The sequence below is a fragment of the Argopecten irradians genome, chromosome 10 (assembly GCF_041381155.1).
Source record: "Argopecten irradians isolate NY chromosome 10, Ai_NY, whole genome shotgun sequence".
Taxonomy (NCBI): domain Eukaryota; kingdom Metazoa; phylum Mollusca; class Bivalvia; order Pectinida; family Pectinidae; genus Argopecten; species Argopecten irradians.
Genome location: NC_091143.1, coordinates 35,036,864 through 35,052,349, shown reverse-complemented (window position 1 = coordinate 35,052,349; position 15,486 = coordinate 35,036,864). Strand labels below are relative to the sequence as shown.

Genomic DNA, 15,486 nt, shown 5'->3' with positions numbered 1-15,486 from the left:
ATTTTCAACGTTTGGAGCGGCAGAAGCTACTTCCGGTAACGGAGAAGAGATTTTTGTGGAAAGGCCACAGCATCAGCAAACGGTATGTCGCTCGTTGCATATGCTTCGAGCGGCGACGAAAGTGACGAGAATGATGAAGGGCAAGCCACTGCAAGTGTTTGTATCCACAAGGACACAAGTGCAGCATCTAATGTAGAGAACCATGATAGTAACGAGCCTGTTTCAACGGAAGCCGGGCACATTTCTGATTCAGATTCTGACGGAGAACGTCAAACTAATAATACTGACAACAGCACACATGAGCCAGATATAGGCTCTCTTTTGAAAGGTACTAGTTGTTTCATTGGCATAATCAGAGAATAATTGTAATTCATTCCTTCAGATTTTGCTTTAGTAAAAACTATACTGTAGAAGTGTAGAAGTATGGTTTAGTGCCCTAAATTAGTCAGGGACCTGTTTTCGTCATGTTTACAATTTTGCTAATATCTCATGAACTATCGCGTGATTTCATAAAGAGTGTCGTCTGCCAAAGCAGATTTGATCAAGGAAGATTGTTCATGCTTAAAAGCGAGTATGTATTATACAGGTCCGGTAGCACGCTAAATCTGGCTATATAGCTAGATTTGACTATATAGCCACATCTGACAACATGTATAGTGGACAAATGTAAACAAAAGTGACATACCTGGTCACAAAATCAGCGTACACATCGAAAATTGAATGACGAATCTTGAGAATCGGCAAAACGAAATATTTTTGTCATCCAAGATAATTTCCGGTGAATTTTTAAAAATCTGTCGTTGCATTTTTTGGTACTCGCATCCATTCATCCTCATGTTCTGATGAAAAAGATATAAAATCCAAATTTCCCGTCTGAAATATGTCACATATCTTGTTGTTTATGAGCCGACTATAGCACTTTTTTCACATGGTCAATTTGCACGGGATCTGCATGCTCCAAGCGCACCTGTGGCCCGAATCTTCATCAGGTGGATGCTTTATCTGCAGACAACACAACGACGCCATATTGGTTCGCCTCGCTATATAGTTTTGTTACTGTGGAATAGTGATAATGGATACTAAATAATTGCAACTATGAAATTTTAAAAAGTCGCCTGCAAATGAACAAATACGCAAACATTATTCATATCACCGACTGACATGTTTCGTCATCCATGCTTTCATACTGCAAGAGGAAAATGTGACCAGACCTCACCTGTTTGTTTACATTTGTCCACTATAACGTGTTGTCAGATTTGGCTATATAGTCAAATCTAGCTATATAGCCAGATTTAGCGTGCTACCGGACCTGTTATAACCAAGTGATTTTAAAAATACGATGTAGCAATATACCACAAAATGAAGGTATTCTCTTAAGTTCATTTTAGATGAAACTTCAAAACAATACCGCCAGCGTTTGATTGTCCATGTGCACTGATCAGCAGTATGTCAACAAAGTACCTGTGAGAAGTCACACATGTGATTCATATCCCAGATTTTGGGTTATTACAAATTATTTTGGCAATTCAACTTACCCGAAATTTTTGGTGCGGTACTGTTGGAAACATAACGTTATTCTATGTAAACAGAGGTTTTCGCCACTTTCAATGACCAATAGCTTTATATAACTACAAGAAATTTTCAGCTTAACACGATCTCACAAGTGCCTGCTGCTTATCATTTATTTGGAATGATCTCAATTTTCGTAATAAGCGAAACAGCCCCCCTGATGAAAATAGATCCATATTGTTTCCGCCATCACCCAGTGACCGGCGGTTAGAAATCTTCCGTACCACGATAGAGATGCACAAGTAAGACAAAATATTATATATTTGTGTTGATAAAACTGGTACATTTTATTTCTTGCTGGTTTGTTGATATCCGAGGGTATTTGATTACCCTGACGAATATTGGTCCTCAAAGGGTACAGGAAAAAATTCTGATAAATCCAACCAGGAATCAAACCTAGGTCTCCAATGTGAAAAACTATGACTCAATCTACCGAACGAAGTATTAAATGCCCTGTCAGCTGAGTGATGGAGCGTAGAAAATGTAGTGGCCAGACTCCAATCCGGGACCCTCCAAACACTAGCGGAGTGCTCTACCGACTGAGCTACCTGGTCACTGATGATCGACCCAGTGCAATCCTGCTATACACTCCTAGTTCCTTTCTCTCCTCGTTCCTTTCTCAATGTTTCACCCTCAAAGACAAATGAGAGCCTTCCAAACACCACCACTATGGGTTATTTAGTTGGGTGCCAATTCTGTAACAGGAGAGTAGAAAAAGTAGTGTCCAGACTTGGATTCGAACCCAGGACCCTCCAAGCTCTACCGACTGAGCTACCTGGTTACCGATGATCGACCCAGTCCAATCCGGGTAAAGAGTGTATTGATTGAGCATTACTGTATATACAAACTACACAAAAGTGTTTTTCTTGAGGTTTCCTAAAACTCAACTAGAGACTCTCTAAATACCTTCTGTGGGATATTTTAATATTAGAAGGGCCCAAATGTAGAATAACAGGAAAAAATATGTGATTCCCGTTGAGTGTCCTGACCAATGGAACCGGTGTCTCTGGTATAAAAATATATGTGAAAGAGACAGTATTAAAACTATGTATAAATCACACCAACCCACATGTAATAGCCATATGCATTAATATTGATTTACATTTTAAATGAAAGTAAAATATTTCTGTCTCGTTAAGAGCAGTTACATATATTACCGGTAATTTTGCAATATATACATGGTACCTTAAGGTACATCATATAGCAAGACCATCATTAAGCCTTGACTAGGTGGGTATACATATCAGCTGGACATTACTGATAATGGCAGAATTGCGTTTACAACTAATATTAATGGGGAACACTCCACATCCTCGCTGCAGAATACAAAAAATTTCCTTGATGTTTATTGAATGAATCAACATGAATCCTGTTCTTGCTGATATGTCTTTTTTTTATAAAGATCATGGGTGATCTTAAAGTACAGTATCAACTGGATTCTTAACAGAATTGCTTGTGTGTCCGCCAAGCGTCTGGATCATGGCTAAGACACATACTGCTCTGTAATACAGGAGAGGAGAAATGTTTAGTTACAGCCACACTCGGGTTTGAACCCAGGACCTCCAAACACTCGACGGCCCTGTGTTCTAGACTTATACCCGGGGCCCATGATTAACTTAAATTTAATCCAATATCGGTCCCACAACACTCATTTCCCTAGCTACCTCAAAATCTTCATATAGAAAACATCTATTCACAACCTATTATGAAATTATATAATCTTACAGCATCTTATACAGATTTTAAAAAATAGTCAAAGCTTTTTTTATTGCATTGAATTTGAATGCTTTAATAACCATTCAAAATGGAACCATGAACATTGGGAATTCAGTTATTCATGTATAATCATATATAGTCAAACTCATGTTTGACCTGTTTTAATTTTTTGGACATTGAATCCTGTCCAGAATTCACAAAGACATTTTTGTCTTAATTATGACATTTACGCCTTATATATATATTGTGAAGTATATGGGAATATTTCAGGGGAAATGTCATTGAAATAGTTTCAATAAATTTGAGCTTGAACCAAAATTACTAATTTGCTAAGATTCAGTCAGATTGGTGATAGACAAAATGTTAAATAGTGGTCAAGTCACGTTTTTTAGGTCATCTGACCCAAAGGGTCAGGATGACCTATTGTCATCATGCACCGTCAGTCGTCGTGCGCCGTCCGTAAACTTTTCATTCAAACGACTTCTTCTCAATAACCGGAAGGCCCAGGGTACTCATATTTGGTCTGTAGTTTGCTGGGATGAAGGGCTACCAAGTTTGTTCAAATGAATGACCTTGACCTTCATTCAAGGTCACAGGGGTCAAATAGGCTAAAATCTTTAAACGACTTCTTTTCAAAAACCAGAAGGCCCAGGGTACTGATATTGGGCCTGTAGCATGCTGGGATGAAGAGCTACCATGTGTGTTCAAATGAATGACCTTGATCTTCATTCAAGGTCACAAGGGTCAAATAGGCTAAAATCCTTTAAACAACTTCTTGTGAATAACTAAGAGGCCTAGAGACCTGATATTAGGCCTGTGGTATGCTGGGATGAAGGGCTACCAAGTTTGTTCAAATGAATGACCTTGACCTTCATTTAAGGTCATAGGGGTCAAATAGGCTAAAATCTTTAAACAGCTTCTTCTCAAAAACCAGAAGGCCCAGGGTACTGATATTGGGCCTGTGACATGCTGGGTTGAAGGGCTACTAAGTTAAATGACCTTGACCTTCATTCATGGTCACAGGGGTCAAATAGGCTAAAATCCTTTAAACAACTTCTTAAGAACCAGAAGGCCTAGGGTACTGATATTGGGCCTGTAGGATGCTGGGATGAAGGGCTACCAAGTTTGTTCAAATAAATGACCTTGACCTTCATTCAAGGTCAAAGGGGTCAAAAAGGCTAAATTCTTTAAACAACTTCTTCTCAAGAACCAGAAGGCCCAGGGTACTGATATTGGGCCTGTGACATGTTGGGATGAAGGGCTACCAAGTTTGTTCAAATGAATGACCTTGACCTTCATTCAAGGTCAAAGGAGTCAAATAGGCTAAAATCCTTTAAACAACTTCTTGTGAATAACTAAGAGGTCTAGAGACCTGATATTGGGCCTGTAGGATGCTGGGATGAAGGGCTACCAAGTTTGTTCATATAAATGACCTTGACCTTCATTCAAGGTCAAAGGGGTCAAAAAGGCTGACATCTTTAAACGACTTCTTCTCGAGAACCAGAAGGCCCAGGGTACTGATATTGGATTGGGCCTGTGACATGCTGGGATGAAGGGCTACCAAGTTTGTTCAAATGAATGACCTTGACCTTCATTCAAGGTCAAAGGGGTCAAAAAGGCTAAAATCTCTAAACGACTTCTTCTCAAGAACCAGAAGGCCTAGGGTACTGATATTGGGCCTGTAGGATGCTGGGATGAAGGGCTACCAAGTTTGTTCAAATAAATGACCTTGACCTTCATTAAAGGTCACAGGGGTCAAATAGGCTAAAATCCTTTAAACAACTTCTTGTGAATAACTAAGAGGCCTAGAGACCTGATATTAAGCCTGTCGCTTGCTGGGATGAAGGGCTACCAAGTTTGTTCAAATGAGGCTAAAATCTTTAAACGACTATGTTGTATTGTACTAATAGTCAGATGACTGTTTAGGCCCATGGGCCTCTTGTTTCAAATACATTTTGATAAAAATAAGTGATGAATATGTTTTTTACTATAAATTAACTTTGACTAAAACGAACAACATTAGTGCAAATTATTATTACTAATTAGTGCTTTAATTAATCGCCTAGGATTGCCGGAACCTAAAGCATATGATGAGGCACCTTCCATATCAGGCCAGAAAGAAGAAGATGATTTGGAAGAAGAGGTGAAACCAAAATTGTCACAAATAAAGGATGCACCAAAACCACCACCAAAGAGGGCAAAAGTTAGGATCACTATACCAGCACTCCAGGAGGTAAGAATTTAATCTGGTAGTTTATATATATTTTACATAATCTTCAAATAACATACATGAACTATACATTTGAGAAATCGTTACAAAAAATCAAAATAAATAGACAAAAATTTAATATTAAAAGGAAGTGGCAAAGTTCATAATTTTCTATAGATATTCTACCACAAGCCCTCCACCTGCGTGCCTCCTCGATGCTCCACTGGTTCCTATCAATAACATTATATCCACCCCTGGGCTATAGCTCAGAGGAAAAAACTGACCGATCACAGGCCTGCAGAGACTTCCTTTGAAGATTATAGGCAGCTACGCCCAACTTCAAAGTAGTACAGTCAACTACAGTGTACCATTAAACAATTCTTTTGATGTCCATCAAAGAATGAAGTTACATGTGTCTTCTCTTGCCTCCAATTTTACTATGAAATAGTCTAGGGATGGATTTAACATCAGTGATAGTAACCTCTGGAGTATTGATGATAACCTGCGTGTGGCTAGTTTAAAACCTAGCTACAACAGGTAGGTAGTTGTATTGCAAGGCACTTTCCATTGGTTGTAGCCTTTTCACTGGTTTCTTTGACTTTTCTACTCTTTCAAAATCTGTGAGATCCCAAATCACCCTGGCTGTTAATAGGGGTTTGAATGTGGCGCAGTGGTAGAAGGCGCAGGTATGTTTGGCTATGCGATTGGGTGCCGTAGGTCATGAGGTCGAGGCCTTGATAGGGCACGAGTCAATAAATTATCATGCTATGTGTTTCTTTGATATTAAATGATAATATATTAATATTTAACTTATTATCTTACTTCTTCTTATTAAACCTATAATATGTATTCTCGCTTTTAACTGGTGTTTGTATAATTTTTGACAGGATTCTGATGAAGAAGACCAAGTGAAAAAGAAGCCTAGGTTGTCCTCAAATGTAAGTTCATATACAACTATACATGTATTGATATATATTTTACATTTGCAATGCGAGTGTAGTTAGTGATAAAATATAATTACGTAACAAGTTACGTTGTATTAACAATAGGTTTTGAGTTTTCTTAATTTTCCGTTTTAATTTTTCATTTCCTAATTATATATAAAGAGAACTGCAATTACCGTATTTTACTTTTGAAAATAGATGTACAGATCTTCAAATGAATTTTATGTTCAGTTAGATTTACCTGTTGTTGCTTTGGAGTCTTTGTTTATTTACATATTAGTTATCTGCTCTTGACGTTAGATATTGATAATATTACATCATTCGTTGGTGTTATCCTGAACTTAGCAGGTAATATTGCAGAAATAACATATTCTCGAGAAGTTTCGGGTGTAATTTGTGTGTGCAGGAAAAAATAGAGGATGTTGCGTTCACAAATGCATAACTTTAACAACCAATCCCTGCATTCAAAAGTGTATCACTCTCTATTATGAAAAAGCATATTAAAAATTATTTGCTTTGCTAGAATCTCTGAAATCTCTGGTGTTACTGTTATGTACTTTCTTTAGACCTGTTCACAAAGTAAAATAGAACACATCTTTTCTCTATGTATATGTATAGTGTATGAGGAGGCAGCTATGATAATTCTTAAAGGACTCCATATTAGTCTCATAGAAATAAACAAACTGTAAAGGATATATTTCTCACGTTGAAAAAAAACTGTAAAACAATTCATTAATAGATACTTTTACTTAAACCTAATCTGAAGGTTTCTGTCTTTTTATTGGCCCAGATTTTCTTAAAAGCCAGACTTAACATCAGAAACCTTCAGATTACATGTACTTGTAAACTTTTGTAATTTCAAATCCTTTTTATAGAAGATTTGTATACATTCTGACCTGATGCATTATTAAATTTCTTGATCTTTATTTGCATTGACAGGTCAAATCTGGTCTAACAGCCTTACTGCCTGCACCCGTTCATGCAGCTACCAAAGAATCAAATAGAATCCTTCTGCCTTACAGTTTAAAAAAGTCTCAGGAAAAACAGACACCAGTACCATCAAAACCAAAGCCTGCAGCATCAAACCTTCAACCAAAATTTCAAGGTTTATCAGGATATGGTAGTGACAGTGATAGCGATGAACCAGGTTCAGAATCAGCAAACTTTTTTTCGCTCGGTGGTTCAGAACCTGCACCTGCAGGACCGGTGTTACCTGAACCACTTCCCATGCAAAAAACTGCAAAGTTATCCCTTCCTCCACCAAAGTTAGTGTCAGAAAACAGTGTGGTGTCTGAACCTAAAATTTCTAGTGACATTAGTCAAAGTGAGGTGACTTCTACCGTTGGAGATGGTAGCACAGAAATTGTAGATATGGCTTCATCATCGTCAGGGCCATCATCGGTGGCTCATCAGGACGCACCATTGTCTTTTAAATCTGGTAACTGGAACACAATGCCATCAGCACCATATCATCTTCAGTATGGGGGATATGGATCACATGCGGAAACATCACCAATGGCAACGGATATGACAGGCCCACAAATGGATTATGTTCAATATGAAGCTGGCCCACAGGTAACTCTGACAACAGTTTTTGTGGATTTTTTCCAGTAATATCCAAAAATCAATCCAGTCATAATTCTTAGTGAGCTAGTTGTAATTGCTTTTCAAAATGTGTAAAATCAGTCCAAAATCAGGAAAATTATAAGTCTAGTACTCATTTATTTATCTGATTCACAAAAAATCATTATCTAAACTGGCTGTAATACTGGGGTTTTGAGATTCCAACAAAATGTAGATGAAGTACGATTTATCATTGATTAGTCTCACCTTCCAGTGATTGTGCCATCATCTTTTGGTGTGAATGTTATGATGTCATCATCACCAATAGACTAAAAGACAGTAAATTGTTTTTTACCCACGTCGTTATGGGATCTTGATACCCACTTATTAAAGGAATGTATGTAAACAGATCACACTTCATTACAATGCTTATAATGAATAAATAAGGCCATATTCATTCTAATGCTTCATTGTTTCAGAAAATATAATAATAATAGCTTACATAATAGAATCAAATTTGGACTATCCTTTCATAAAAACATTGCACTAAGTAAGTCATAAGTAAAGGAAAAAAATATACATGTTTTCAATATGCATATATTTAAGGAATAGATTTTTATTTTGTCGAAGCCGGGCTACATAAAATTTACACGCGTACGGGCTCCATTATCATTATACTCTCAAAACCTCAACAAAATAAAAATCTATTCCTTATATTTACAGTTTTTTCACGAAATGAATATTATTTATTCTTGCGGCAGTTGCATATTTTTTATTAAAATACCAATATTTTTTTCTCTCCCGTCATCGTCAACGAATTTGATTGAACAGCTGATTGGAATCGAGTCATTCATATGTTCCCACCAAAAGTGGGGTAATGACCCCGCGATGCTACGCCATCGACTATTCCCATAACAATAGAATCACCGTGCGTGTTGTGTTACATTGATAATGATAATACTAGAAAAAATATGTAATTTTAGAGAAATTGAGGCTTCAAAAAGGGTGAGAGGTGCTTTATAGGGATAATTATTGACAAGTACCTTGTACATTTTGTAATATGCATAAATTGATTTTGATATTTTCTTTTATTAACAGTACTCCCAGAACTTTGAGCAGGATGAAGAGGTATGATTGAAGGAATTCAGATAAATATTTTAAAAAATTTATTAACCTTTCACCTAAACATGCATATAATTTATTTGAAAAATTAGTTTGTCCCGTAATGAGTTTTGGGTGTGAAGTGTGGGGCTTCCACTCTGGGTTGGCAGTAGAAAAGGTTCATTTAAAGTTTTATAAAAGATTACTTGGAGTGAAAACTTTGACACAGAACAACTTTATTTACAGAGAATTAGGATGTTTGCCACTAAAACTCAAGAGATATTTTAAGTATTAGCTACAAATTGTCCATGATAAGAAAAATGTATTGGTGAAGTCAGTCTATGATGAACTTTATCAACAAGCTGAATCATATAGAATAATTAAGTGGGCAAAATTGGTAAAACAATTATTATGTACGTATGGTTTTGGTTATGTTTTGTTAGAACAACAAGATGGAAACGAAAAAGGTTATTTAGAATTATCCCAAACTAGAGTTAAAGATATTTTTTATACAAAACTGGCATAGTGAGGTGGTAGATTCGCCAAGGGCAACATGTTATTTATTGTTTACAAATGAATTTGGATATAAGAGTTCTGTATACTGTAAATATTGAAAAATATAGAAAAGCTCTAACGAAGATTAGAACATCATCACATAGATTGTACATAGAAATAGGTCGGTGGCATAAGCCTAATCCAATTCCAGTTGATTTGAGATATTGTTTTTATTGTGCAAAAATTGAAGATGAATATCATTTTATCTTGGAATGTCCTATTTATGTAGATATTAGATCAAAACTGTTAAAAAAAGAAATTTTGGTTTAGGCCTTATATGACTTAATTCATAGATCTCTTGACTTCAGAAAATAGTAGCATTGTTAAAAATTTAGCGATCTTTGTTCACAGAGCTAATGAAGTTAGAAATCTAATATTATTTAATAATTGATATTTGATGTGTGCATCCTTTCGCTGATTTCTTTTTTATTTATATATATATATATAGTGTACATTCTTTTTCCAGAAAAGTCTGTTTACCATTTTCATGTCTGTATTTGTTTTGCACAAAGGCTTTTTATAGCCTATTTGCTAAGTGAAATAAAGATAAAAATATGTGAACATGGAATACATGTACCCCGGGTAGTATAGCTCTGTCTTAATTTCAAAATCTTCATGTTGTACAGTTTCTAAAAATGCAAGGAAAGAAGCAAAGAGGAAAAGAAGAGATAAATATCGTTGATGTAAATGCTGACGATTTTATAAGTACTGTGGATATTCAGAAGACAATGTCCGAGGAAACTAAGGAATATGCCGCACACCGAAAGAAAGACGGTCCAACATCACAGCAAAAGCGCAAACATCAAATCACATACTTAGCCCATCAGGTAAATTATTGGACAATTGATCTTCTAGTTTTATATTCCATTAATAAATACAGGATACTGGATATAAGTCGTTTGCTTTTGATTGTTATATATAATTATAATAGTTTATTAGCAACCTAACAATCAGAACCTACTTTACAATTTGTAGTGACTGATAGGGTATTAAGGGGTCCCAACATACACATAATGTATTATCACTGGCCCACATCTCTGGGTTATGTGTTCAAACCCCAGTAGTTTGGTTGTTTTTATCAGAGTACTCTGGCTTTTCCCTAAACTCTCGCCCTCAAAAACATTTTTCTCAGTAATGACCCTGACTGTTAATAATGCATAAAACAAAAACAAACAATTCTACTTAAATTACAAGTAAGAATTTGTTAATCACAGAATAATTTGTCAAAAAAAAAGGAAAATATAATTAAAAATTGAATTTGTAAATATGTACACAATTTCCTCTTCCTTTATAATTATTATGTTATTCTGGAAGTAAATTCTTCATTTATTCTCTTTTACAGGCCAAGGAAACAGAGCTAGAACTGAAGAACCAGTGGTCGATGAACAGAATGACAAAGCGACAAACCCAGGCTAAATATGGATTTTGATTTATTTCTTAATGAATTTTTTGTCAGTATGTTATAGACAAAATCCGTATTTTTCTTTTAAGACTATTATTTAGATAGGAAAGTTTTGGATTTTTATTCATTTCTTGGTGCATTTATTGTCAGTAGAAGTTATACACAAAATCCATTTTTTCAAGACTATTATTTAGATTAAGATAGTTTTGAGCTTGTGCCTTCACTTTTAGAAACATTATCCAAGATTGTTTCAAGGGGACTAACTCTGGTACTCTTAATAGAAACAGACTTTGTTAACACTGTTAAAATAAGGAGAGAACTCGGTTAAATAAAAAATAAATGTACTGTCAAACTTTAATTTTCTTTACACCATTTTCAATGCTGGGGTTTGTGATTATCTGACATTTTCATACCTGAATATTTCGGATATTAATTTAATTCAACGATAAACATTTATAAATCTGGATATTGTAGCTTGCACAAATGTAAACCAATCCATTGCACATGTGAAATTCTTTTGAAGCAATGATCTTCTGTGAATTTTCATCACCGACAAAATATACATTTCACCATGAATAAGTTGTCGATGTTATATTAGAAGCATTTTGTTTTAAAGTATCAGGTTTTGATATAAGATACTCAAACAGAACATAGTAATTTCATAAATGTGAGTTTTTGTGTGATAGCATAGTCTGTTCATTTTGAATGAAGGATATACATTTATGTACCTGGGATATAAAAGAAATACTGAATCGGTTCTATGAACTGTGCATGCGTTTGTCTTATATTACACTGCCATATTTTATTAAACCTTTAAAAAAGGTTTGTGAATTTTTCATTACCATTTGATACTGTATCATACTTGGTTCATACCTTTGGTATTGAAAATACAAATTGAAAATGTATATCACTTTGGTGAATGTATGGTTTTATTTGCTCTCAAAATGTCAAAATTGTAAGGTGTATGTGTGAATTATAGTTCATTGCAAAATTGTAATTAGTGAAATTTGTTAATTATTTATGAGCTATGTTGTATTGACACTCAATTTGGTCTTCATTACTATATTCAAATATCACAGCTTGGATAGTATGGTATTATTTGCTCTCAAAATGTCAAAATTGTATGGTGTATGGTGTATGTGTGAATTATATATGTTGTTGTATTGACACTTTGCAAAAATATCACAGCTTGGATAGTAGGTATTATTTGCTCTCAAAATGTAATTAGTGAAATTTGTTAATTTGTTAATTTTTATGAGCTATGTTGTATTGACACTCAATTAGGTCTTCATTACTTAATTCAAATACCACAGCTTGGATAGTTATTGTTTATTGATATCACAAGATCTTCACTTTGAATGTCTAGTTACTGTTAACAACTTTCTTTCACAGTTACTAAATTCTATGATATCCATATCAAAACAAGTTCACCGAGATTAACTTCCCAGAATTAAAATTTTATAGAATCATTTTAAATTTCAATATGTATTTCGTGGAGATAAATTTCAGTTATTCATTTTGATCATGAAATTTGCGAAAGTAAATCAAATGTGAACGAAAGTTGGTTACGAAATACATTTATCGGGTATATCATCATGTATCTATTGTGTATGAAAGTGAACAGTTGGGCAAGGATGGCTAAAGTCGGTAAAAATGATGTGAGTGTATCCAGTAGAATTTCTTATGAAATAGAAAAATAAAATATCTCGTCAAAATCTGTCTGCGTACGAAGAAATTAATTTAAAGTACAGGAATCCTAAAACGTCCTCCGGGCTGACTATGTCCGTGGTTACATTTCCATGCAGCCTCGCTTTCAATGCTTTCAACTTTTCTTTATTTCAATGGTCAGAACTGGGAAATGTAAGCAGAACTTGACCGTCGTTTTAATGTGAGAACTTTTGGAAGGCCAATGAATGCATTTAGACTGAATTTCTTTGCCCGACTATTCACTTTAAACATTGAGAAATTTTGTGTCGGAGTATATAGACAGATAAATATCCAGAAATTTTTCTGAAGAGATTTTTTATTGTTCATCTCCACAGATATTCTATTATAATTATCTCTTGTCATAAAATCTAGTACAACATTGAATATTTATTTAATCTTTGAAAATTTTGATCGTGTGTATAAAATAGTTGATTGTTTCTCATATGCACTCTCCTGATAGATGTGTCCTGCCTTTTGATTCTTATAAGTGGTTTAGGGATTTGCTTCCATGATAGCATAGTCTGTTCATTTTGAATGAAGAATGATAATATAATGTCCTCCAATTTTCAAGGCCTCCGGTTGACTCACATTGAATTTCTATACATTTATGTACCTGGGATATAAAAGAAATACTGAATCGGTTCTATGAACTGTGCATGCGTTTGTCTTATATTACACTGCCATATTTTATTAAACCTTTAAAAAAGGTTTGTGAATTTTTCATTACCATATATATATACTGTATCATACTTGGTTCATACCTTTGGTATTGAAAATACAAATTGAAAATGTATATCACTTTGGTGAATGTATGCTTTTATTTGCTCTCAAAATGTCAAAATTGTAAGGTGTATGTGTGAATTATAGTTCATTGCAAAATTGTAATTAGTGAAATTTGTTAATTATTTATGAGCTATGTTGTATTGACACTCAATTTGGTCTTCATTACTATATTCAAATATCACAGCTTGGATAGTATGGTATTATTTGCTCTCAAAATGTCAAAATTGTAAGGTGTATGTGTGAATTATATAGTTCATTGCAAAATTGTAATTAGTGAAATTTGTTAATTATTTATGAGCTATGTTTGTATTGACACTCAATTGGGTCTCCATTACTTTATTCAAATATCACAGCTTGGATAGTTATTGTTTATTGATATCACAAGATCTTCACTTTGAATGTCTAGTTACTGTTAACAACTTTCTTTCACAGTTACTAAATTCTATGATATCCATATCAAAACAAGTTCACCGAGATTAACTTCCCAGAATTAAAATTTTATAGAATCATTTTAAATTTCAATATGTATTTCGTGGAGATAAATTTCAGTTATTCATTTTGATCATGAAATTTGCGAAAGTAAATCAAATGTGAACGAAAGTTGGTTACGAAATACATTTATCGGGTATATCATCATGTATCTATTGTGTAATAAAGTGAACAGTCGGGCAAGGATGGCTAAAGTCGGTAAAAATGATGTGAGTGTATCCAGTAGAATTTCTTATGAAATAGAAAAATAAAATATCTCGTCAAAATCTGTCTGCATACGAAGAAATTAATTTAAAGTACAGGAATCCTAAAACGTCCTCCGGGCTGACTATGTCCGTGGTTACATTTCCATGCAGCCTCGCTTTCAATGCTTTCAACTTTTCTTTATTTCAATGGTCAGAACTGGGAAATGTAAGCAGAACTTGACCGTCGTTTTAATGTGAGAACTTTTGGAAGGCCAATGAATGCATTTAGACTGAATTTCTTTGCCCGACTATTCACTTTAAACATTGAGAAATTTTGTGTCGGAGTATATAGACAGATAAATATCCAGAAATTTTTCTGAAGAAATATTTTATTGTTCATCTCCACAGATATTCTATTATAATTATCTCTTGTCATAAAATCTAGTACAACATTGAATATTTATTTAATCTTTGAAAATTTTGATCGTGTGTATAAAATAGTTGATTGTCATATGCTCTCTCCTGATAAATGCTTACTAAAACAACTAAGCCTGCCTTTTGATTCTTATAAGTGGTTTAGGGATTTGCTTCCATTTACATGTATTAGTTTTACAGATTTATTTTCTTATGGAATATCATATCAAATTAATACCACAGCGACTTGACACAAACTTGCTACCAACAGTCTCATAACATGAATTATCATATATATTGTAGGCAGGAAATTTGTGTCAAGTCCCTGTAACAAATATAAATGATTTTATGGCATATACATGAAAATGGCAAATCCAGGATTTCTTTGGGCTAAATTATTCATTAGAGTTAATTCATCACCATTTTATCAAGCACATGTCATTCAACTATATTAGGATTTAGACCCTTTGAATGTCTATAATATAATGTCCTCCAATTTTCAAGGCCTCCGGTTGACTCACATTGAATTTAAATCTTTGTTTATGCTTCATGAAAATCAGTTTTCTTATCGTATTTCTTTGCAAATGGATTTGTGAAGCTCCCTCTCAAATTTTGTCAATTTCTCAATTGCTTATTTTGTTGAAAATTGTACATGTACATTAAAGTGGAGGTCATTTATCTGTAACGAAACCAGAGTTCATAGTCAAGACACATTTTTTTTAACAATTAAGAAAACCTGTCATAATAAATAGCTGAACAACATACAAATGGATGTTTTGTTTTATATAACCACTCAAATTACACATGCACCATTTTATAAAGCATTTTTAACCAAGATTGCATCTTGGT

General features: G+C 34.3%; 1 protein-coding gene across 2 annotated transcripts; it reads left to right on the top strand.

Moving 5' to 3' along the window:
* The first annotated feature begins 7 nt into the window (after nucleotides 1-7).
* On the top strand, nucleotides 8-15,405 carry LOC138333741 (proline-rich protein PRCC-like). Of its 2 annotated transcripts, none has more exons than XM_069282305.1 (8): nucleotides 8-328; nucleotides 5,352-5,518; nucleotides 6,382-6,432; nucleotides 7,378-8,013; nucleotides 9,100-9,129; nucleotides 10,284-10,484; nucleotides 11,000-12,185; nucleotides 13,615-15,405. In XM_069282305.1, exons 1-7 carry the CDS (start codon nucleotides 85-87, stop codon nucleotides 11,084-11,086), a joined length of 1,416 nt encoding a protein of 471 aa, XP_069138406.1. In that variant the 5' UTR covers nucleotides 8-84; the 3' UTR covers nucleotides 11,087-12,185; nucleotides 13,615-15,405. The 2 variants fall into 2 exon arrangements, with proteins under 2 accessions (XP_069138406.1, XP_069138407.1); XM_069282306.1 differs by lacking the exon at nucleotides 13,615-15,405 and adding an exon at nucleotides 12,344-13,191 and having other exon boundaries at nucleotides 11,000-12,109.
* Nucleotides 15,406-15,486: the final 81 nt, after the last annotated feature.

Excerpts from the sequence above, each read along its gene's own strand:
- LOC138333741 (XM_069282305.1), top strand. The coding sequence starts at position 85 with ATGTCGCTCGTTGCATATGCTTCGAGCGGCGACGAAAGTGACGAGAAT. Across the intron at positions 8,014-9,099 it reads AATATGAAGCTGGCCCACAG|TACTCCCAGAACTTTGAGCA; the intron begins GTAACTCTGACA and ends TTTTATTAACAG. Across the intron at positions 9,130-10,283 it reads ACTTTGAGCAGGATGAAGAG|TTTCTAAAAATGCAAGGAAA; the intron begins GTATGATTGAAG and ends CATGTTGTACAG.